Source organism: Choloepus didactylus, chromosome 8 (genome assembly GCF_015220235.1).
Source record: "Choloepus didactylus isolate mChoDid1 chromosome 8, mChoDid1.pri, whole genome shotgun sequence".
Taxonomy (NCBI): Eukaryota; Metazoa; Chordata; class Mammalia; order Pilosa; family Megalonychidae; genus Choloepus; species Choloepus didactylus.
In genome coordinates, this window is record NC_051314.1 from 60,858,749 (window position 1) to 60,884,791 (window position 26,043).

The 26,043-nt window shown below is 36.3% G+C and overlaps 1 protein-coding gene across 9 annotated transcripts in view; it reads right to left on the bottom strand.

Moving 5' to 3' along the window:
- Positions 1 to 24,489, bottom strand: part of CNOT2 (CCR4-NOT transcription complex subunit 2) — a 132,151-nt gene extending 107,662 nt beyond the window's left edge. For 4 of the 9 annotated variants that reach the window (XM_037846907.1, XM_037846912.1, XM_037846911.1 and 1 more), the window contains exons 1-2: positions 12,964 to 13,015; positions 11,080 to 11,164 (exon numbers count right to left, since the gene is read on the bottom strand). Coding sequence is in view for 2 of the 9 variants with exons in the window: in XM_037846909.1 (XP_037702837.1) it covers positions 24,222 to 24,226 (5 nt within the window). In the remaining 7 variants the exon portion in view is untranslated. Of the gene's footprint in view, positions 1 to 11,079; positions 11,165 to 12,963; positions 13,016 to 24,221 lie in introns of those variants that run through there. The other 5 variants (XM_037846908.1, XM_037846914.1, XM_037846906.1 and 2 more) reach the window with 5 other exon arrangements.
- Positions 24,490 to 26,043: the final 1,554 nt, after the last annotated feature.

Here is a 26,043-nt window from a genome sequence, read left to right on the forward strand (position 1 = left end):
CCAGGCTCAGTCCCATGGGAGGAGGGGCTGTCAGTTCCGGGAAGGAGAAGGGAGAACTGCAGTGGCAGCCCTTATCGGAAACTCATTCTACTGATCCAAACTCCAACCATAGACAGACTGAGACCAGACACCAGAGAATCTGAGAGCAGCCAGCACAGCAGAGAGCAGACACACATAGAAAAAAACAGCACGAAAAACTCCAAAATAAAAGCGGAGGATTTTTGGAGTTCTGGTGAACACAGAAAGGGGAAGGGCAGAGCTCAGGCCCTCAGGCTCATATGCAAATCCCGAAGAAAAGCTGATCTCTCTGCCCTGTGGAACTTTCCTTAATGGCCCTAATTGCTTTGTCTCTTAGCATTTCAATAACCCATTAGATCTGTGAGGAGGGCCCTTTTTTTTCTTTTTTTAATCCTTTTTTCTTTTTCTAAAACAATTACTCTAGGAAGCCCAATACAGAAAGCTTCAAAGACTTGCAATTTGGGCAGGTCAAGACAAGAGCAGAACTAAGAGAGCTCTGAGACAAAGGCAATAATCCAGTGGCTGAGAAATTTCACTAAACACCACAACTTCCCAAGAAAAGGGGGGTGTCCGCTCACAGCCATCATCCTGGTGGACAGGAAACACTCCTGCCCATCGCCAGCCCCATAGCCCAGAGCTGCCCCACACAACCCAGTGTGACAGAAGTGCTTCAAATAACAGGCACACTCCACAAAACTGGGCATGGACATTAGCCTTCCCTGCAACCTCAGCTGATTGTCCCAGAGTTCGGAGGGTGGAGCAGTGTGAATTAACAAAGCCCCATATAGCCATCATTTCAGCAGACTGGGAGCCTCCCTACACAGCCTAGCAGCCAAGAACCGCCCTGGGGGGACGGCACTCACCTGTGACATAGCACAGTCATCCCTCAACAGAGGACCAGGGGGTGCACGGCCTGGAAGAGGGACCCACTTGCAAGTCTCAGGAGCCATACGCCAATACCAAGGACTTGTGGGTCAGTGGCAGAGACAAACTGTGGCAGGACTGAACTGAAGGATTAGACTATTGCAGCAGCTTTAAAACTCCAGGATCACCAGGGAGATTTGATTGTTAGAGCCACCCCCCCCCTCCCTGACTGCGCAGAAACGCCCCATATACAGGGCGGGCAACACCAACTACACATGCAAGCTTGGTACACCAGTTGGACCCCACAAGACTCACTCCCCCACTCACCACAAAGGCTAAGCAGGGGAGAACTGGCTTGTGGAGAACAGGTGGCTCGTGGACGCCACCTGCTGGTTACTTAGAGAAAGTGAACCCCACGAAGCTGTAGCTCTGATAAATTAGAGATAAGGAATTCAGTTGGTCTACCAATCCTAAAAGAACCCTATCAAGTTCAGCAAATGCCACGAGGCCAAAAACAACAGAAAATTATAAAGCATATGAAAAAACCAGACGATATGGATAACCCAAGCCCAAGCACCCGAATCAAAAGATCAGAAGAGACACAGCACCTAGAGCAGCTACTCAAAGAACTAAAGAAATGAACAAACTGAAGAGACACTCAAGAAAAAGATACCATTTTCAATAGCAACTAAAAAAATCAAGTACCTAGGAATAAACTTAACCAAAGATGTAAAAGACCTATACAAAGAAAACTACGTAACTCTACTAAAAGAAATAGGAGACCTTAAAAGATCGAAAAATATTCCATGTTCATGGATAGGAAGGCTAAATGTCATTAAGATGTCAATTCTACCCAAACTCATCTACACATTCAATGCAATCCCAATCAAAATTCCAACAACCTACTTTGCAGACTTGGAAAAACTAGTTATCAAATTTATTTGGAAAGAGAAGATGCCTCGAATTGCTAAAGACACTCTAAAAAAGAAAAACCAAGTGGGAGGACTTACACTCCCTGACTTTGAAGCTTATTATAAAGCCACAGTTGTCAAAACAGCATGGTACTGGCACAAAGACAGACATATAGATCAATGGAATCGAATTGAGAATTCAGAGATAGACCCTCAGATGTATGGCCGACTGATCTTTGATAAGGCCCCCAAAGTCACTGAACTGAGTCATAATGGTCTATTCAACAAATGGGGCTGGGAGAGTTGGATATCCATATCCAAAAGAAAGAAAGAGGACCCCTACCTCACCCCCTACACAAAAATTAACTCAAAATGGACGAAAGATCTCAATATAAAAGAAAGTACCATAAAACTCCTAGAAGATAATGTAGGAAAACATCTTCAAGACCTTGTATTAGGCGGCCACTTCCTAGACTTTACACCCAAAGCACAAGCAACAAAAGAGAAAATAGATAAATGGGAACTCCTCAAGCTTAGAAGTTTCTGCACCTCAAAGGAATTTCTCAAAAAGGTAAAGAGGCAGCCAACTCAATGGGAAAAAATTTTGGGAAACCATGTATCTGACAAAAGACTGATATCTTGCATATATAAAGAAATCCTACAACTCAATGACAATAGTACAGACAGCCCAATTATAAAATGGGCAAAAGATATGAAAAGACAGTTCTCTGAAGAGGAAATACAAATGGCCAAGAAACACATGAAAAAATGCTCAGCTTCACTAGCTATTAGAGAGATGCAAATTAAGACCATAATGAGATACCATCTCACACCTATCAGAGTGGCTGCCATTAAACAAACAGGAAACTACAAATGCTGGAGGGGATATGGAGAAATTGGAACTCTTATTCATTGTTGGTGGGACTGTATAATGGTTCAGCCACTCTGGAAGTCAGTCGGGCAGTTCCTTAGAAAACTAGATATAGAGTTACCATTCGATCCAGTGATTGCACTTCTCGGTATATACCCGGAAGATCGCAAAGCAGTGACACGAACAGATATCTGCACGCCAATGTTCATAGCAGCATTATTCACAATTGCCAAGAGATGGAAACAACCCAAATGTCCTTCAACAGATGAGTGGATAAATAAAATGTGGTATATACACGCGATGGAATACTAAACAGCAGTAAGAAGGAACGACCTCGTGAAACATATGACAACATGGATAAACCTTGAAGACATAATGCTGAGTGAAATAAGCCAGGCACAGAAAGAGAAATATTATATGCTACCACTAATGTGAACTTTGAAAAATGTAAAACGAATGGTTTATAATGCAGAATGTAGGGGAACTAGCAATAGAGAGCAATTAAGGAAGGGGGAACAGTAATCCAAGAAGAACAGATATGCTATTTAACGTTCTGGGGATGCCCAGGAATGACTATGGTGTGTTAATTTCTGATGGATATAGTAGGAGCAAGTTCACAGAAATGTTGCTATATTAGGCAACTTTCTTGGGGTAAAGTAGGAACAGGTTGGAAGTAAAGCAGTTATCTTAGGTTAGTTGTCTTTTTCTTACTCCCTTGTTATGGTCTCTTTGAAATGTTCTTTTATTGTATGTTTTCCTTTTATTTTTTTTTTCCATACAGTTGATTTAAAAAGGAAAAAAAGGTTAAAAAAAAAAAAGGGAAAAAAATATGTACTGCCCCCTTGAGTAGCCTGTGGAGAATGCAGGGGTATTGGCCTACCCCACCTCAATGGCTGCTAACATGACCACAGACATAGGGAACTGGTGGTTTGATGGGTTGAGCCCTCTACCGTAGGTTTTACCCTTGGGAAGTTGGTTGCTGCAAAGGAGAGGCTAGGCCTCCCTATAATTGTGCCTAACAGCCTCCTCCCGAATGCCTCTTTGTTGCTCAAATGTGGCCCTCTCTCTCTAGCTAAGCCAACTTGAAAGGTGAAATCACTGCCCTCCCCACTACGTGGGATCAGACACCCAGGGGAGTGAATCTCCCTGGCAACGTGGAATATGACTCCCAGGGAGGAATGTAGACCCGGCATCGTGGGACGGAGAACATCTTCTTGACCAAAAGGGGGATGTGAAAGGAAATGAAATAAGCTTCAGTGGCAGAGAGATTCCAAAAGGAGCCGAGAGTTCACTCTGGTGGGCACTCTTACGCACAATTTAGACAACCCTTTTTAGGTTCTAAAGAATTGGGGTAGCTGGTGGTGGATACCTGAAACTATCAAACTACAACCCAGAACCCATGAATCTCGAAGACAGTTGTATAAAAATGTAGCTTATGAGGGGTGACAATGGGATTGGGAAAACCATAAGGACCACACTCCACTTTGTCTAGTTTATGGATGGATGAGTAGAAAAATAGGGGAAGGAAACAAACAAACAAACAGACAAAGGTACCGAGTGTTGTTTTTTACTTCAATTGCTCTTTTTCACTTTAATTATTATTCTTATTATTTTTGTGTGTGTGCTAATGAAGGTGTCAGGGATTGATTTAGGTGATGAATGTACAACTATGTAAAGGTACTGTGAACAACTGAATGTACGATTTGTTTTGTATGACTGCGTGGTATGTGAATATATCTCAATAAAATGAAGATTAAAAAAAAAAGATGAAACAGGATCAATCTAATACAACTTGCTGTCTAATACCTACCTTACAAGGTCCTTGTGAAGATTACATGAGTGACATATTTAACAAAAAAAAAAAAAAAAAAACACATATGCAGGGTCCACCCTGAGGAGCTGGGGGAAAATGTGGAAATGTTGGACATCCCCACCTGGGTTATTACTGATATTCTCACAAACATTGAGGACTGACAATTTAGTATGAAGAGCCCTCGATATTGGGGCTGCCCTTATGAAGCTTGTTACTGCAAAGGAAAGGCTAAGACTATTTATAATTGTGACTAAGAGTCTCCCCAAGAGTACTTCTTTGTTGCTCAGATGTAGCCCTCTCTCTCTACCTAAGCCAACTTGGCAGGTGAATTCACTGCCCTCCCCTCTACATGGGACCTGACTCCCAGGGGTGTAAATCTCCCTGGCAACACAGGATTTGACTCCTGGGGTTGAATATGGACCAGCATCATGGGATTGAGAAAACCTTCTTGACCAAAAAGGGGAAGTGAAATGAAATAAATTAAAGTTTCAGTAACTGAGAGATTTCAAATGGAGCCTAGAGGTCTCTCTGGAGGGCATTCCTATGCACTATATAGATATCCCTTTTTAGGTTTTAGTGTATTGGAATAGCTAGAAGTAAATACCTGAAACTATCAAACTGCAACCAAGCAGCCTTAACTTTTGAAGACAATTGTATAACTATGTAGCTTACATGGGGTGACCTTCTAATTGTGAAAACCCTGTGGACTGCACTCCCTTTATCCAGTATATGGATGGAAGAGTAGAAAAATGGGGACAAAGTTGATTTATAGATTTTGCATAATTTCATTCAAAATCCCTGTGGGATTTTGTTATTAGATAATGAATGATAAGCAGATTCCCATTCGTCATTACAGAAAGCCAAATTAAAACTGCAGTGAAATATCACCTCAAACCTGCTAAAATGGCCATAATCCAAACAACAATAACAAGTGATGGTGAAGACATGGGAAAAGTGGATCCTTCATACACTGGGGGGGGGGGGGGGGGGGGGGGAGTATGTAACTGTTTTAGGTGCTAGAGTTACAAGCAAGGTACTAAATAAAAATAAGGGAGACAAGGTAGTTGCTCCCATGGAATTTCATTCTAGTTACAAGTAATTAACAGAAATGATTTATGATAGTGACAAATGCTATGCCATATGGAAGACATTATGATATTGAGGGGAGGACTGGCAAGAGATAAATTAGATAAAAGCAAACATAGATGACCCTTCTGAGGTTATAACTGATATGTCACCAGAAGCATATGGTACCAACTATACCAATAAAGGTGGAAAAAAAGGCTAAAGGCTCACCTGTTCAATGAGAACTCTTTAAAAATATTTTCCTCTTATCTCTTCATTAAAAAATATATTTTTTTATATTTTTTATTAAATACATGTAGCTACCAACAAGGAATTCTAATCTAACAATGATGCCTATTACCATAAGGTGACATGTTTTTATGAAAAGTCAAGAACATTACTTTTAATTTGCCTGTTCAGTCTTACCCCAACTAAATACACAATTTTCTTTAGATTTGATTTATTTTAAATAGTGAAATAACTCATGGACTTCTACCTTCACCCTTCCTTTAGCATCTAAGACACTCAAAACTAAGAACAACTAAGCTCAAATGAAAATGCTTCTACTCAACCATAATTATTAAAATCTGAACACTATCTTTTCAAAGTTTCATGTTAACTCATTTTTTATAACTTCAAAGCACAAATTACTCTACTATCCGTCCCACTTTCATTTTAACCTATAACCCCAAGTAATCTCATGTTTGTATTTGTTCTACATAATACATTTTTAGACTGAGTTATCTTTTTTTGTTTTCTTCTAGTAACTTTTCCTACTCAATGTCTGGTCATAGCATGTTTGGTTTAACCAGTAATCAATAAGCCAATAAATCAATTATTTTTACCCTGTAAATTTCAAGGAAAAAAATGTGACAAAAAGGCAAACAAAGTTTTGGTACTGGGGGAAAAAAAAAAAAACGCCAAAAGATACCCTTTAAAAATTTTGTATATTATTCTAAATTTATCATATACAAGCAGTGAAACCTATTGTTCCCCAAACATTTAAAAAAAAATTCCCCCAATGGTAAAGTCTAATTTGATAAAAGCATAATTAGGTCATTTAAAACCGCATCTGTTTAAGGTCAAAGCATAATCTTTAACAACCTTTAAGTTATTTAAGTTTAAAACTAAGGTTATTTGTTAAAGTTTAAAACTATCTGCTGTTCACAAGCATTCACTATCAATTTAAATTGCTAAAAACTACATTAACTTTCCTCAGCCCCAAGGTCTAAAAGAAATTATTAATGTACTCAACATATATATACTACTTAAGTACCAGGCACTAAAGCCAGATAGGGATTAAACATAATAATGATCTCAAAAGCCTACAAATTTAAGATATACCCTCAGGAACTAGAAGAGCATCTAGTACCTACCAGGCATTGAATTAAAATTTGCCGAATCAATGAATGAATAATGGCATATGAAAAGCACCTACTATAGAACCTGACTCAAATGTCAGTTTCCTGGTTGCTCTTTTCCCCACTAGCACATTACTGTATGAAATAGTTATGTACCAATAATGAAGCAGTGGGATTAATACTGCATTTTTCTTCTTTATATTGTACTATGCCTTCCAAACTTTTAAAAGTACTTTTATAATGACAGGGATAAGGGATGAGGGCCCTTTTAGAAAAAGAAAAGTTTTATGAATTATAATTTTATTTAGCAGAGACCTATAATTTTACAACCTAAAAGTAATCTAACCAAGAGGTAATTCAGTTCAGTAGATGAAACTTTTAATAAATATAAACGTGTTTCTTCAAGTCACCAATGAGTATTAATTTAAGATAAACTGCAGCTCTATGGGTAGGTCCAATATTGTCAGTACATAAAAGCAGACACTAGATACTGCACCCCCCATCACTGTGAAATTAAACTACCATTTTTACAAGAGCCTAATGTGAGAGCTTTATATATAATGTTGACAATACTTCAAACATTCAAGGAATTCAGTTACCTTTATTTTAGGGAAGAGGAAACTAAGTTTCAGAAAGGTTAAGTACCTTGCCTAATACTTCAAACATTCAAAGTAAGTACAGTTACCTCCATTTTCTGGAGAAGGAAAACTAAGGTTCAGAAAGGTTAAGTAACTTGCTCAAAAGTACTGGATGGTAGAACAAGGAATCATGCCAAGGCCACTGAACTCTAATATTTGAACTTTTCACTACACCTGGCTGGCTTTTATACCTCTTCTCTTCACAGAGTTTACACACAAATTTAATTCTGGCAACACACAAAATCCACAAGAGGTTTTAGCATCCTCGTGGGAGAGAAAGAAATGCAGCACAACTGTGGCAGGGTGGATATTTATCGTACCACACATGCATTCATTCAACAAACACTTTTCAGGCACCAATTAGAGTAGCACTAGACAATGGAGTATCATCTAAAAGAAATTAATTACTGACACATGAAACAACACTGATGTATCTCAAAAATATTACACTGAAGAAAAGAAGCCAAACACAAAAGAATGCATATTGTACTATTCCAGTTATTTGAAACTCTAGGAAAAAAACACCAATCTAATCTATGGTGACAGAAAGCAAATTACGATTTGCCTGGTACCAGAAATGGGAGAATGCCTGGAATGAGGCACAAGAGACCTTTGGGGGTAATGGGAATGTTCTGTAAAACATTTATTAAAATTTATCAAAACTTATCAAAAAGTATTATATAATGTATATAATACTTACATTGTATTATAAGTAAACTTCCTTGACAAATTGACTTAAAAATCAATTAGTTCCTATGGATAAGAAAATGAAGAATGATGGGCTTTTCCCAGAGAAAAGACAAGGTTTTAATAGGAGATATATGTTAATAAAAAAATCTTCCTAAAGGCCTTAAGCAGTAAATAACTTGCTTAAAATAAAGTCTTACTACAATAAATGTTTCACTTCTCTCACTAACAGAAGAGCTACCTTGCTCAGCCTTAATTGCCCTTAATTGTCCTCTTACTACAAGATATAATTCAGCCATTTAAAGTTTGTTTACTAAGTTGTATCTGCAAAAGATTTAAATCACATATAGAATTTCAAGTGTTATATACAGAAACATTTTTATAATCTAATTGCATTACATTTAGCTTCCAAACTTAGCTATTTCTATAGATACGATTTTTTTTTTAAGTAAACAAAAGAGCCACACTTAGCATTCTAATTCAGAGCCATAGATAACTTGGGACTCCTGGCATTCCAAATGAAATATAATTAAAAATGCAACTACTTTACTTGCAACACGGTACAGTGTAGTGTTTTACAAACTGTGGACTGCATCCCAACAGTGAGTTGTGAAATCAATTTAGTGGGTCAAAACCATTATGTTTAAAAGTATGACGTAATGCCAAATGACCATAATATGATAAGCCCAAGTCAACAGTAGTCCCAAAAACCTTAACAAATACCCAGATTCCTATCTGAGATTCAACAGAAGTTTCACTCACTAAGTTTATTCATCAGAAACGTAAATCCTTCAGAGTGCTCCTATGCCACTTAAGTCCCGAAACCCAGAGGCAATAGCCTCTCTTCAAGAACATCAACTAGATGTGTCCCCTTTGCTCACAAAGTTGACACCCCTTTTCAACATGAACAGGTTAGGGTGGTCACTGCCTAGATATCCCTGAAGATCAGGAAAGTGATTAAACTAGAGAAAGGGGTAGCAACAGATAAGATGGAATTTAACAAAGGATTATGAATACTGAATCTTTATATAATTTTCCTTTTCTTAATTGCTAGGGTCTTAGCATAGTTAGAAGGAAAGAACTGAAATGGTGGAACTATAACCCATAGCATCCTTTCAAATTTGTTCTATAGCTCTTATTAAATCGTAATTTGAAAGCTATACCTTTTTATAAATATATGTTATATTTCACAATAAGGAAATAACTGAAATTATGGTATCATAACTCATAATAACTTTGGAAATGAACTATATATCTACTTGTTAAATCATACTTTGAAAGATATTACCTTTTTGTGTATATATATTTCATATAAGGAAATAACTGAAACTGTGGAATTGTAACCTGTAATATTCTTTGAAATTTGCTCTCTAACTACTTGTTAAATTGTACTTGGAAAGTTATCACTTTTATGTATATGTTATATTCAACAATAAAAAAAAAAAGTATGATACAGAATACAATAGAAGACACCCAAACACACTGCATAGTAAGGGTGTTGCCTTCTGTGTTTCCTTTTTTTTAAATCACACTCACTTGTGGACACTCACCCTGGATCCACACTGTGGATCCTGGTATTAAAAAAAAAAAAAAAAAAAAAAAAGTGAAAGACTCTACAAGTATACCACAGCAAGAAACAAGGTAACAAACAAACAAACATGGACTTTAGAGGCAAAGACATAATTTCAGAAATTAGTTCTTCCATTACTATGTGACCTCAGAGAAGTTCATTCAACTGTCAAATGGGATGAAATCCACTAACTTTATTAAAGAAAATTATGAAGAGTATTTCTGAGATCATTTTACTCAGAGCCAAAGTCCTTAGAAGGGTTTACGAAGTCCTTCCTGATCTGCCTCTAGTTCCCTACAATTTCTGCACTCATCCACCAATCATTGCCTCACCTATTCCACTCTAGCCACAAGACTTCCTTGCAATCTTTTAATCACAAGAAATCAAGAATACTCTAACAGAGCTTTGACTCTTTGTTGTTCCTACCTGGAACCCTTTCTGCTGGATATGTTCATATTTGCTCCCTCACCACAGACTCATTCAAACATCACCGTCTATGGGAGGACTTCCCTGACCAACTTATTTAAATCTGCATCCCATGCATACTCCATACTCCCTTGATTTATTTTTCTCCATACCCTTACTACCATCTGCCATACCATATGTTTTATTTGTTTTGTACACTGCTTATATTCCCTCAAAACAGAGAATTATGTGCCTGGCACATAATAGGTGTTAAATAAATATTTGGAGAATAAATGAATAAATGACAGCATACAGAAATTATCTAATACAGTAATTAAATGTTACTTTTGCCTTTACCTATGCCCCACTAGTAAAGTACTCATTATTTTCAAATAAATCTGTGGACATCAAAATTATTTTGAAGCCCCCAGAAAGAATATCCATAAGAAAATAGTGAAAACACAATCTGATTTTAACATTTAATCTATCTTAGTTACATTTTAGTGTTGATACAATCAATTCAATCAGGCAAAACTTCTCTGAAACTTCTATGTTGTTAGTTTATCCAGTTTAAACCACTTTGTGGACAATTTTGTTATAGTATCTCTGCATGTTAACGCCATCTCACATTTGTGTGATGTTAAATATTATTTACCTTTTCCAGGAAAGCATGGAATCATGCTTGGTAGGAATCAAAGACAGGATTATAATAACCTTTTACTCGATTACTTCTCTTATTATTATTATTGAGAATGAAAGATATGAACAGAAAACTTGTAAAATACAAATAAATAAATGACTTTTCAATTTTAGGAGAAATCAAAGAAATGTGTATTTCAAAAATGATCAGTTTACACTTCAAAATTTAGAACTTACTTTTTTTAAACTCAGTATCACTGACAGTAAAGCAAAAATACAGCCTCACACCTAGCTGGTGAGAATGTACATTGGCACAGGCTTCCTGCAGGAAAACAAGAAAGTAAATACAAAAAGCTTTCAAAAATAACCTTTCATACATACAACAAATATTTACTTGCCAGCTCTTGTATGGAATTTCAAATATACATTAGAGAACAAGACTGACCTGGTCCCTATTGATGATCCAGCAGTGGAATGGTGGACAAAATTTTTAAAATTAGGGCTAAAGTACAACAGGTTCTATGGGAGAAGGGGCCTATTTTAGAAAGGGTAGCTGGGGAAAGCCTCTGTGAGGTATCCTGTATACTACAGACTATGCTATGTGTTATACAGATGTTGTCATTTACCCCTTACAGTCCTTTGAGCTAAGCATCGTTACTCTATTTTACAAGAGGGCACTAAAACTGGCAAAGTAATTTTCCTAAGGACACAGTAATTAGTTAAGTGCTGGAGCTACCTAACTCCAAAATTCCTATACTGAAATAATAAATACAGACTTATAGAAATGTTTTAAAATAATCAGCTGTACAAACAAATGTTCAGGTACAAGAACGTTAACAGTGCTATTTATAAAAGTGAAAATTCAAAATGAAATGTTCAGTAGTAAGGAATCATTAAATAAGTTATGTTCCAGCCATTAAGAATCATGTTGTTGATAAATATTAAATTACACTGGAAAATGCTCATGATATGTGTTTTCTTTTTTAACACAAGTTACAAATAAGTGAGCATTCCCCAATGTCTCTATCACACAAATGTTATCAAGATGTTTTCTCTGGGCATTTATTCTCCCTTCTTTTTGTATTTTCCTGCATCTGTGGATACATCAAAATTGTATTAATTTAATAACTGGGGGGGAAAACAAAAGAGACGTAGTGCTTTCAAACATACACGCACACACACGTGTGCACATGCAAAAGGACAAACAATGTTTACCCTGGTTAATAGTTCTCTAGGTTACAGGACTGCAAGCGTTTTTTCATTTTCTTTTTTTCTTCATCTTTATTTTCTACTTTTTCTATGATTAAACATATGCTGCTTACTATTACTTTTTACCATAGATTTCCTTCAGCACATGACCTCACATTTCACTTGCTTCATATAAAAGCTTAAAAACGAATAAATAACAGTATTACCCCCCTGGTATGCTGCAATAATATTTATGTATATACAAGAATCCAAAGTTACAAAATAGATAAATTATAGGGAAATTGTTTCCATTCCAGAAGAGTCTTCCCTTTAAAAAAATTCATCTCAGAGTTGAAGTTCTCCAAGCACATCTAAACTTCTGACAGCATTAAATTGAATAAGATGTTAGAAATAAGAGAAATTAACTTTTTCTGTGCCAAATGAAAATTAGTAAGAAATACAGATAAGCCATTACTGAAACAGTGTTAAAACTGACAGTCTTCCATTTTATAAAAGCAAAAATACGTATCTTTGTCATGTACTGACATTTTAACATGTACATATTTGTCTGAGGCTAGCATATACAATTAAAAATAAAGCCCTTATTAATCATATAGCTTAGGATGTAGACCATTCTAGAGAATGAATTCTCTAGTTACTTCTGGTTAATTGCAGTGTACTAAAAAGCCTTCAATATTCTAAACTTTTCTAAAATGTGCTAATGAAATTACCTTTTCCTTAGAAAAGTAAACATTATAGACATAACTGAATATTTGGTGCCTGAGGATATTGCTATGCCTGATAAATCATCAAAACCATCAAAAATTATAAGGGGACTTATCTTGATCAGGATCTGTATCTCTTCTACATGTTTATTTTTAAAAATAAATTTTGATATGAGTAAGCTGTCTGTTCAATTTTAAAATTATTTACCTTGGTTAATACGGAAAAGTGGAGGAGCAACCCAACTGAGTGTTTCTGGTAGCTGAATTGCCGTTTCTAGAGGTTTCGGTATATGTTTTTAAAAGAAAAAGAATTTTAAATGAAAACAGCTTTTTCATAACAGTACAAGATTAAATAATTAGCAGACCTAACAAGTACATAATATCAGTGACCAGATTTTACAAGGATGACAGTAAAAGCATGCCTTTCCCTTCAATGCACAACACTCATATTCCAAATTCATTACTCTGTTATTCACTTTCCTTACTTTGCTACTGCAGCTAGACTATTCTGCTTTCCTTACTTGGTATTTATTTTAATGCTTCACAAGGCTCAGTACCCAAGAGAGATCTTACAGACTGAAGGAAGAAAACAAAAACAAAAACACTTTGTTCATACACAACACATACACAAAGAATACACAACAGTTTCAAATCACTGCCTTAGTATCTTCAGTGTTCTAATTACATAATAAATTAATTTCATTTGTAGGGGAAAATAAGCTCAATGAACACAAAAATATATCCGGCTAACAATGAAAGTACAACCACAAATACAGTTACAAAAAAATGGGAATAACCCAAAGAAAATTTATGATCTTTTATCACTAATGGAAAGTGAATAAAGAAGAGGTAGATTTCCCACTATATAATTACACACAGGAATTATCAGGGTTTCAACATACAAAAACACCTAAGTATTAACTAGCTTGCTATGATAGAGTAGAATCATTTTTTTCCCACCCAACAATCTCTCCAAACTCCCCCCTCCCAGAAGTTTATTAAGCCAGTTAATTAAACAAAAATACACAAATGGCAAACCACATGAATGCAGCAGCACCACAACAAGGTAAAATAAATGAATGAATGAAAGAATAACACAACTTAGAAATCTACTAGTTTCATTACTACCCCTAACAAACAGGATTCACTATCATAGTTCTTTATTCTACAATTAACCAAACACTGTATTTGGGATTTTATTTAAATCTCATTTGCTATCAGCAACATTAGGAAGTATAAACAGCTAAAAAGCTGAAGCTCTCGGATAGTGATTGATTTGCACAGGCACACAGCTAATTAAGTTTATGGAGCTGAGACCAGAATCCAAATGTAGTACTTCCTCCAAAATAATATATTATCACTCCATTAAAGACAAACATATACTCAAAGGTAAATAAATGGCCCAACTTTCTCAACTTTCAAAACATAAATGATAGGTGTCAGATTAAGTATTTCCTCTGAAATTTCCTCCAAAACTTTGGAATATTTATTCTTCACAGGGGCAAAGTATGGGAACCAACATTGTTAAGAACCTATTGTCAGGTGCTTTACACAATGATATTCAACCTTCTAAATATGCCTAGGAGAAGATATTTTATTCATTTTTAAGGAAAAAGAGGCTAAGGCATAGAGAAAAAGCATCCTATAGACAACTCAAAATAAGACAAGGTGTGAGTGGTAGACAAAGGTCTGTCTGACTTCTAAGCCAGTGCTATTCTCATTAGATTTACCCCATTTAGCAAAGAATCATTAATGCTTATTATGTGCCATGCACTGCGCCAAATGCTGGAAAAAAAGCAATATTAAGATTTATTTATATGTTACTCAAAATTCTATGCATAATACTAAGCAGAATGTCATCTAAACAAAATTCCTGGTAAAAAAAAAAAAAAGAAAGCATGTCTAGACTCCAAAGGCGAGGCTGCATTCTTCTTGCTTTCATTCACAAATTTGATATGAAAAAGAGCATAGTGCAGATAATGGAATAAATTGTGGCAAATTCTCACATGCCTGACTCTCATACCTATTAAAGGAAGGCCCATCCAAAAAACCCACAAGAACCTTCATTGCTTACATCACCCCAAGTTTAGGAAGGATAAGTCATACAGCTAGTGATGGAACTGGTGATTCCAATTCAGGCTGTCTAGTTTCAGAGACTAATGACATTGTGTAAAATTCCCAGCACAATATAAATCTCTAATAGAAGATAGTTAAACTAATCAGCTCCATTTTATTCAGTCCAAAATGGACTAAATGAACAGTTACACACCTTGAGTAGTTCCAAATTGTCATGGTGGAAGTACTGACTTTTGCCATGATAAAATGGCACATAATGCATGTTATCAAAGTAATAATTTGCTCAAACTGCAGTCCTCGGGAATAAAAGAACAAAGAATCAAAATACTATCAATTCTTTTAAATTAAAACACTCATTTTGGTTTCTTTTATGTTAGAATTAACAAACAAATAATGCTAGCAACCGAAAATAAATGCATAACTGTTATACATAGCATTTTAAGTAACATATACATACATGCAAATTTTAGTTTTGTAAAATAAACACTTCTAATGACTACTATGAGTGATTATATTGCTAATTTAAATTTTGGGGGTAGAATCTAATTTATCCAAGTAATGTTCAATCCCATGCCTGCAAATAATGTCAAATAATAACATTTAAACTTGGCCTGCTCCAAAACTTATCTAATAAATTCCAACCCCTAAAGTAAAATTTTTAACTACAGGCACTGATTTATATGTATTGCAACAAGCAAGTTCTCTGGAAGAAACAAACTACTGAGTTTAAAGTCATATAATGAACAAAATTCCTGCTAATATGATTGCGAAATACTTAACTTGTTTAATGGGCAGAAAAATAATCCTTCAAAATTATGAAAAATATACTACACCATTAAGCTTGTAATTTTAATTATAAATTCATTATGGAGTCTAAAATTTTCCATCGAAGCACAAATCTAATTATTACTCCCACATAGGAAAAAACTGGTTAACGGCTCCTCATCACATATAATATAAAGGCCTCTCATATAGTGAACAGTTTATTCTTTCAGTAAACTTCTATAAGGTCTCAGAACTCCATCAAAAAGCATGGTAGTGCCAATCACCAAATCCAGCATATTCTCCCATGCGTTGGTGCATTTGAGGCTGCTTCCATACCCTACCACAGTAAACTCCAAATCACTGCTCAGAATCCAGTTCAAATACCACCCTCCCTGAAACCAACCCATTAACTTCCCAAAACAAGGTGCTCTAACCTAGCTTGTTTTCATATGCATGCACCACAAAAAAAAACTGAACTTGAGGAATTATTCAGTGCACCTATTAAACTGCATGGCACACAGTGTTTATTGAATTGTACCAGGAAATCTGACTAAACAGTACTAATTTCTAAGCCCACTATAAAACCCTGCAAAACTAAAAATTCTTAGATGTTTTATTCTGTGTCAATACAGGAATTAAACAGTTTGTTCTCTTTTCTAATTTTCCATTAATACAGACAGACCCGTTTCCACCTGACCCAGTAAACCTTTGCATGGCCTCAACGAAAAATAGTCCTTTCCTATAGCTCTTTCATAAAGGCAAGGATTATATCTTAATCATCTTTTTTCCTCTTTACAGAGTTTACCCCAGTCTTACGTAGAAAGCACTAAGTAACTGTTTATGAAATTTCTTGTCATCTTCAAACACACTAAATTTGATCTCATCTCAGAGCCTTCTATTCCTTCTGCCTAGAAAAACATTCATCCAGGTTTATGCATGGCTTGCTTCTTTTTTGGTTTCTGTTCAAAAGGCACCTCCATAGAAAGGTACCCTCATTATCCTATTTAAAACAGTCACCTTTTCCCACCTCTAATCAACCGCAGTCCCCTTATCCCTCTTTATTTTCTGTCTCCCTTAACTCCATGAAGGTGGAGACACATCTTGTTCATAATACCCCTGCACCAGTAACATCATCTAGCAGAGAATAAATACTCAAATCACTAAGGGATTTAGCTGAACATCCAATCTGTGGAGCCTAAAATTTAAGACAAATAATATTTATCCAAATATTACTCAAATAACTAAATTACTCAAATCACTAAAGGAGTTAAACATCCAATCTGTGGGGCCTAAAATTTAATTTAAATAATATTTATCCAAATATTACTCAAAAACATGTAAATTCTATGAATACTGCATACCTGGAGAGAAAAAAAAGTCTGATTTTCTAAAAACATAATTTTAAGGTTGGAAATGATCTTAGAAATCATCCAATCCAGTGGCTTTCAAACCATTATTTAACATCCTAGGACTAATCAGGGGTGTTTCACAAAGTCCCTGAAGCATTTAGCTATAACTGTTCCACACATATAAATACCTTTTAGGACATGTGATCATACAAAGGCAAAAATTACACAAACACATATACTTTATACACTAAATTTAAAAACTTTAGAGACTACTATCTCAGTAGCCAGGTTAACTAGTTTTGAAATAAACCTCAAAGTTTGGTCTGACCTGTCTACGAATATACCTAGAATTCTCAAAGAAGTACATGTATTAGAAAGACCATCACTCTAATTTTTGTTTTTTTAACTTGGGCCAGATATGCTCACATAAAATTATAAAAACTACACCCCTAAAGTACTATCTTGTGCACTACTAAATCAAGGTAAAGTTCAAGGTCTATCTGCTCACTTCATGATCTCACAGACTAGTAATTGTGCAGTAAGTTTGTAAAATTTGGCATCAAAATGATAGAGTATTATTACCTATTTTCATTTTAATATAATATTCTTATTTATCTTAAAAGCTTTTGGTGTTTCTTGATATTTTTATGATTTTTTAAAATATGAACAGTTGTTGGATATTGCCCGAAAGCCAAGCTTGAAACAAATTTTCCTACTTCTCTTTCAAACTTCTATATTAATTTAATTAAATATCCTGAATGTACAAGATGATCAGTTTATATTAAAAAGTTCTACTTACATCTATTTAATTTGATAAACCAAGATTTTCTCTATACTGTGGCACCAACGTAAGTAACAAATTAGATGCTGAGTCCAATTCAAGGAGAGAAATGGCCTCTATTATTACCAAATTTCTCATGTTCATACTGATAAAAATAACTTGATTGTTCTCACCATCTTTATAAATGCTAATGTTAAAACTTAAACTTATTTAAAAGTTTAACATCAAAATGACAACCATGCAAAATTGAGAAAATATATAGCAAAGTGATTTGCAAGCTCTAAAGCATTTTTTAAATATCAGGTAGTCATAACATAAAGCCAAAACGAATCTATTCCTTTGAGTACCATGGTAAACTTACTAAATATTATCATTTTAGTGATCAATGAAAGACTCTTTTACAGACAACTAAACACGAAACTTGTACGCAAGATAATAACCGTAATTCACCATTTAAAAAAATAACACAAAAACACATTTCTGCCAGGTATGACACAAAACCAAATGTTCCTCTCCCAAACTGTATTACATAATCAGTCATTTCATTTTGTCCAGATGCTGATACAAAATGGACTTATATTTCTACAACAAAATATAGAAATGAAAAAATGGCATATCAACATAAGTTTGGAAAAAAAGTAAGTCTACTCAATGTTACCCAAATTGCCAGGACATATAATTTTCTCTTGCATATTTTATCCTTATTTGGCATAGTACAAGTTTGCAAAGTCGGTGTGTTCTCATCCACTTCCACATAAGAAAAGACATTTCCATTCACTAAAAGCAGAGAAAGGACTGGTGTCCTGATTACTGGATCAAATTCTCTTAAATATATATATACACCCCTCTCTGAATCTTTAGTAGTTCTTAATCATTGTAAGTCTCTAGAAAACACGAGCAAATAAAACATAAGAAAAGATTTCTGAATCTGCATTGAAGGCCAGCATTTTCAGTTTTAGAATTTTTCAAATTTCAGAAAGGTAAAATAATATATATATCATAGATGACTTAACAACTCTCAGGCAGCATTCAAAATCAAACACATTAATATTTCTACATCAAAACATTGGAAAATTAGGTTAATAAGGATAATTAAAGTCTACAAATAGTCCAAAGATGTCACTATGCTTATTTTAAAGAAAAAATTTCACTTTTCAGAACTTTTTGGATTTTGAACTGCCAATTAATAGACATTAAATAATCTTACCTAATTTTCACAATACTATTCAAAATAGAGAACTCCTACTTTGTACTAGGCACTGGGCCAGGTATTAGGAGTAAAAAGATGGGGGGAAAATGTCATAAAATCTAACTTCAAAAATCCCAAATCTGAAAAGAAATGTATAAAAAGAAGCTTTCATTAGCACGACATCTCAAATACAGTCAAGAGGCTGTTCTGGGGATTGCTCTTATGCAAGTTTCAGCTAGATATGGCAAATTACCGCAGTATGCCAACCCCCAATCAACAGTATTCCCGAAAACCCTAAAGAATATACCAGGTCTCTATATGAGACTCTATTAAAAAAGTTTCACTCACTAAGCTTATTTTTCAGAAACTTAAAACCTCCAGAATGTTCCTATGCCAGATAAGCCCCAAAACCCCCTAGAGGCCCAGCCTCTTCAAGAACATCAACCAGCTCCATCCCCCTTTTCCATAATGTGGACATCCATTTTCAATATGAACAAATTAGGGTGGTCATTGCCTAGACATTCCTGAAGATTGAGAAAGAGATCAAATCAGAGGGAGGAGTAGCAACAGACAAAAGATAAGATTTAACAAAGGATTATGACTACTGAATTATTATACAGATATTTCTTTTTAGTTTCTAGTGTATTAGAATGGCTAGAAAGAAATAACTGAAACTGAACTGCAACCCATACCATACTTTGAAATTTGTTCTATAACTACTTGCTAAACCGTACTTTGAAAGTTACCACTTTTCTGTATGGTTGTTATATTTCACAATAAAAAAAATTTTCTTTAAAAAGCCCAAATCTAAAAGGAACTCATGGTTAAGAACCAGCAAATATATATTACCATATACAAATACAAAATATCTCCTTCAACCAATGACCTTAGCTATCGAAAATACAGTAAGAAATACAGACCTAAACACTGTGAGAAGTGAAACAGGGTAATAATCACTTTATTCATAACATCCTTCCCTCAGTTCCTCTCTCTACACACACTTCTCTAAGTAGCTGGTTCCATAGTTTCCCAAAGTTAAGAAGCAAAACTGGCCTACCTCACACCATAAAGAAAAAATTACTCAAATTGGAAGCAAGAAAACTGTAAGAAAGGATTCAAAGTAAAGGAATACAGAATGCCTTTCTCCTCATCCCCTTTTCCAATTTACTACCCACTCTGTAAGCAGTAAGTGTAAAATGACAATCTGACGCTGATTGAATTTAATGCATATTATTGAGCACCTACTATGTACTATGCAATATACAAAGTAACTACAAATGTAAACATAAATAAGACAGAGCCCTACTTCTCAGAGGTACTCACATTACAGAGAAGGATAAAGTGGGAGGTCAGAATAGACAGTTAATTACAGTGTGACATGCAATAAGAGAGTTTTGAGAATAAAATCAGTATAGCCAAAGGACTGTAGGAGTCAGGAAAGGTTTCATGAAGAATGTGGCACCCCAGTAGAGTTTTGAAGAGTAAGAAATTTGTCAAGCATCGGAGAAAAGACAGTTAAAATACACACAAAAAACAAAACGTAACAAAGAACGCAAAGAAAAAGAAAAGGGAAACTTCCAAGGTTAAGTGGCAAACATGCCCAAAATATCTATTTATCTAAATAGACTTAGATCCTGAATTTAAGCATATACAAAATGTTAAAGTGACAAGAAAGAGAAAAATGTCAGTTTTTTCCCAGAAAAATTACTTTTTGGTACATCTATATTACATAACAACAAGATCTTAACAAAAATAAACATTGTAAACCATTTTATTATTTTCATAATGCAAAACACCCCCAAGAGATATACCAAGATATTTGCATCTGTATTTCAGAGAACAAGATGTCAGAAAAACATCGAAGAATTCTATTTCCAGGTCATGCCTAATAAGATAGACAAAAGTAAATAAATCAACAATAAATCATCACCATGTTCTGTGACGAGAGGAGTTTTTCAAAGAGAAATCAAAGGATTTCAAACAGAAAAACTAAAACAAGAGAAAGAAAACATTTATATTGAGGAATGTTTCAGTGAACTAAACCGAGATAAAAATTAAAAAATAATTTTTCAAATGTAAAACCTTAATTTCCATTTTTTGTTTTTTCAGCAGACTTTCTTCAATGAACATCAACTTTAGTACAGCTCTTTTCAAAATATTAAGAATTCAATTCCTTTAAGCATCACAGGTAGAAATTATCCTTAGTAAGAAAGGTCACCTGTATCAGCAATCTGAATGACTCCTATCATAGCAATAGGCCCCTTGATATGCAAATCCCTTGATATGCAATTATTATTGTATGTAATTCTATTCAAATATTACAGTGCAACCCAGATTAACTCTGCCCCTAAAACTTCCCTACCTGGTATGTCAGTTGCCCTTGCTTCTTTGTGTTACAAAACCCACTAGAGTTCCAGGTGACAAATAAAATCATAAATATTTAGTAGTATCTTTTTCCTAAGACTGTATCACTGTTTGCATAAGTTGTCCTCAAACGCCTATTCAGACAGGTATATGTGATAAAGCTTGCTTTTAAATATGTAATCATAACTGAATAAGTTTTCTACAGTTAAAAATCTTTAAGACATAAAAAAATACTATTATCATAAAGAACAAAGTAAACTAAGTTATTTTTACTGTCTACTAATGTCTACTAATTATTTCATATATACAGGGGAAACATGCATTTTTAAATTTTTCTATATTATCAAAAAACTTATGAAGCAAACATGTCACTAAAAAGGGTAAAACTAACTTTCCACAGGTTTTCAAACATTTTATAATTGTCTTTCAAAATACAATTACTTGGAATAATATTTACTGAAGAGGTAAAAACCAAAATAAATGGATTAGAAGCACTTCTAATGAAATGTAATCATAAATCTAAAGAATTTATTTACTTTTGAACAAAGACAATTTGCAGGTTATAACGAACTGTAAAGCATCTCTGAAAAATAAAGAGAGTAAATCAAACACCCAAAGTAAAAAAAACAAGTTTCTCATTCTCTCAGGGAGGCATATCATTCTGAGCTTTATTTTATCTTCAAGATTAGATACTCCTCAAATAGAGGGGGTATAAAGTTACATTAATACATTAGGCCTTCATTTTTCCACCTTATTAATTCACTTTCCAACTGAAGTGTTATAAAAACTTAAAATTAAAAAAATTTCGATCATTGGTTGTCTAAACATACAGATTAACTCTCATTCCCCAAGAGTATCAGATTAGGTCACAGAAATCTCTACACTGTATGCTTAGAACAAAAGTTCTGCCAACAAATAATGTTTTTATTAACTTATTTGTATTAATGCAGCATTAATTAGGATGCAAAAATGTTAAAAACAGATTCTCACTTCTTGTCTAAAATAGCAAAGTATTCACAGAAATCACTGCAATGGAAGCTCTCAGGAAAAAAATGTGGGGAATGTACCTTTTTAAAATTAAGTGAGGATCTCACAAAGTCAAGTAAGAAGTGGATGGAGTGGAAGGAGTTTTGTCTTTTAAAGTGTATTCTGCCTTCCTTTTCCTTTAGTATTTCATATCACAAATGAATCACAAACTAAAGAAGAGTTTAACATACATAGTTTACTAATGATTTTGGTCCATTAAGAAACTGCAATGAAAGGCATCTGAATGAAGATTTTGAAATGTTAACTACTTCAGTCCACTGTGATTCTTAATCAATCCTTTATGTATCTGGGATAAGATTACTTTCCAAAATTGCAAGAGAAGTGTTCAGTGACGTTTGGGAGATAAGTGTTGTAGACTATATTAAGCATTTCCAATCAACATAAAATTGTATATAAATAGATATTCTCAAATTTCTATCCCGCCCCCTCACCTCATACTTCAGTATTTCAGTTTATGTTGTTTCAAAGGCAAATTATGAGCTGCACTTATGAGGAGAACTCTAGATATTCCAATATCAAGCATGACAGAAAACGTGTTCAACTTTGAACTCTAAATTGAAGTCTGGCCTCCCTCATGAACAGCTTCTAATTCGGTACTTTTTATCATGTAACCAAAAATCTTAAGGGTTGGTATCAGAGAATCTAATTATTAGGAACCTTCCAGATGACTAAAAATGGAGTAGGATCTTTTGATCAAGAGCCTTACGAAAATGAAACAGATTTTTTGTTTGTTTGTTTGCACTGGTCTTCTGGATGTTAAAAAGTGAAGATATCTCCTAGAATTCGAAGGAAGTTGACATTTAGATTCCTTCTGAGAGAGTGGTACCCGTATGTAAGACTGTTGTGGTGGGAAAACCGTACCCACAGGTCCTGAAATAAATGCAAATTCTAAAATCTAGGAAACGCTTTCATGAAAGAACAACTACGATTCGCGTTCGCTAAGGACCATAGTTACCAAGAGTTTAGAGGCTGTCTCCTGGATGGATCGCAGAAGTCTCAACTAACTACGAGGGCCTCTGCTAGCCCACTCATTTCTTCCGCGAAACTTTTAAGTTAGAGCCAAGGCAGCAAGAGGTGAAGAGGCCCCGGCGGAAGTGGAAACCTAGGGCTAGCAACTTCACAGACCGAAACGTCTTGGGTTCCTCCGCCGCCCGAGGACCAATCGGACTCAGTCCCCACAACACTAGGGAAGATTCTCCCTCCGGGTGCGGTGGGAGACGCAGCATCACAGTTGCATTCCTTCCCCCTCCACCAGCTATAGCCTTCGGTATCCCAGGATCTGGAGACGCCTGAGGCCCGTTAGCCAATCCAGTGCCCCCCATCTTACACCACACAGAGAGAGAGAGAGAGAGAGAGAGAAACACACACAAGTTGCGGGTGATGTGCATGTAGCAACAGAATGTGAAGATCCGGAGACAGCGGCAGCTGCTGGGAAGGTGACAGCGCTGTAAGCCGGCCGGAATCCTCGGCCGCCGTCGCTACCGCCGTCCCTTCTTCCCCAGGAAGCAGCGCGGCGGTGACGGCGGCGGGAGCCCGGGGGAGCAGAGTCTAGGGAAAGCCCCACCATCCGCGGGCGGGACCGAGCCCTCGGCTCCCGAGCGGCCGCTGCAGCGGCCCAAGTAGAGCGACGCTTTACGTCCCATCCACCCCCTCTTTTTACACACCCCCTCCCTCCCTCCACCGCCGCCACCCCCCCTCCCCGCCCGCTCCGCTCTCCCTTTCTCGATTGGAGCCGAGACAAAAGCAAAAGGAGCGGCAGGCCGGGACGCTGCCCGCGGACCCCGGACGCGACCGGACCGGCCCCGAGGCATTCCCCCGCCTTGCGAGGGCCCCGAATCCGCCGCCCCTGCCGCGCGCCCCGCTACCAGACTTCCGAAAATTTGCCAAAAACTCACCGCATGAATTTTCTTGTCCCGCGGATCCAAGATGGCGACGTATCCACCGCAGAGGCTGCTGGGAACGAGACCTTTACCCTCTGACCCCCTTCGTGACCCTCGTGCTCCGACTTCACTCAGGCGGCGGCGGAAGGTGGGAGCTGCGATTGCTGACTGGATCGGGTTTAGGCGGTGGGTTGGCAGCTACCTGTAGGCTTGAGAGGGGTTGAGAAAAGGCGCTTCGTTTCTCCACCTCTCTCTCTGCAGCCTTCCCGGTTTCTACCCCCGACTCCCTGGGTGGCTAGTCACTCGTCCGTGGCCGTTACTACGAGCCAAGGCCTCTGCGGCCGCTACTGCCCCCCTCCTCCCCCGGGGCCTGGTTGGTTCGCACTGGGCTGTGGTCCTAGGTTCGAGGAATGGTGAGGTGGCGTCAGTCAGCCGTCCCTGGGGCTGCTGAGCGTGTTTGTGTTTGTGTTTGTGTCGGATTCCCTTCCCTCCCACGTCCGCCTCCAGCGATGCCCTTCCTCTTTCCCACCACCTAAAGCAAACCTGACCGCTTCCATTTTCCTCCTTGAGCCCCCGCAACCTCCGGTGCTTTTGCACGCACTTCCAGGGACCTGCAGGACGTCATCATCACCTCCTAAGAAGTGAGTTTCCCTCTGCCGAAACCATTGCTATTTTCTACTTACTACCCTTCCTTTTTTTCTCTTTTCTTTCTTTTTTCTTTTTTTTTTTAAACCTAGAGGGAGGGAGGGAGTTTGTTGGGAAGCAAAATTTTTAAAGCACTGTTTTGTGAGCTTGCGGCGGCTGAGCTTTTGGTTTATAGCGCTTATCTAGCTTCCACTTCCCACGTAAACTTGAGTGATTGGCCGGCTCAGCAGCAAGACCATTTGAAATTACAGTGCCTTTGGTGGAAACTGCAGGAGATTAATCTCTGCTTTCCAGAAAAATAACCGTAGCTCAAAATGAGATTAAGTTTTTCTTTGCAATAGTAAATCTCTCTTTATTCCTTTGTATGTAGATAAGTTCTCTCATTTTGTAATTACTTGACATTTTTAAAAGAAAAAGAACCTCCACATGTATGTTTTGGAATTTTGCAGTTTCATAATGTGGAAATTGTTATTTCTTTCTATGTAATAGGACGTATTAATTAAAGTGCAATTAGTTTGAGTAAACGAAATTTCTACTTCAGTTATGTTTCTTTTATAAAATCACCTTTCCCTTCAAAAAAAATCTCTATAATGCAATTTAAAATTTGCCTTTGAAGGGCAAAAGATATATGTCAGTCAAAAATAACAAGAAAAAGAAGCACCATAAAATAAAAGTAACTTTGTCATGCTTTCTAATGCAAGGTGTTTTGATATATCAGTAGACACTGTGTGAATTTATTTAAATTCCAAATGGTGCTGTCGTAGCCAGTAGAGTGTTTACCCAGTTATTCATTTCATTAAACATTCTGCTCACTGTATTTTTTCCTGCAGAAAAATTCAAGGAGGAATAACACTCATTTCCTTATGTCTTTATTTTCCTCCCATTTTCCCCAACAGTTCCTGCCTCTCCTGCTTTCTCTTCCTCTGATGTTGGCATCTACTACCATAAGCTGACTGGATATGCCTCTATGTGTATGTGTATAGTAGTATGTAACATTACTGAGCATTTTAATTTTGCTATTAACAATTTGAAAGTGAAATTATTAGTAATTTGGAACCATAAGATAGACTGATAAAAATTTGCCCTGCTTCTATCTATATAGTAACACAAAGCATTACTTGCCATTTTAATTTATTAATTTGACTTATATATAGGACTCTATTAAGGCTAAATGATGGACCTTATTCTCACC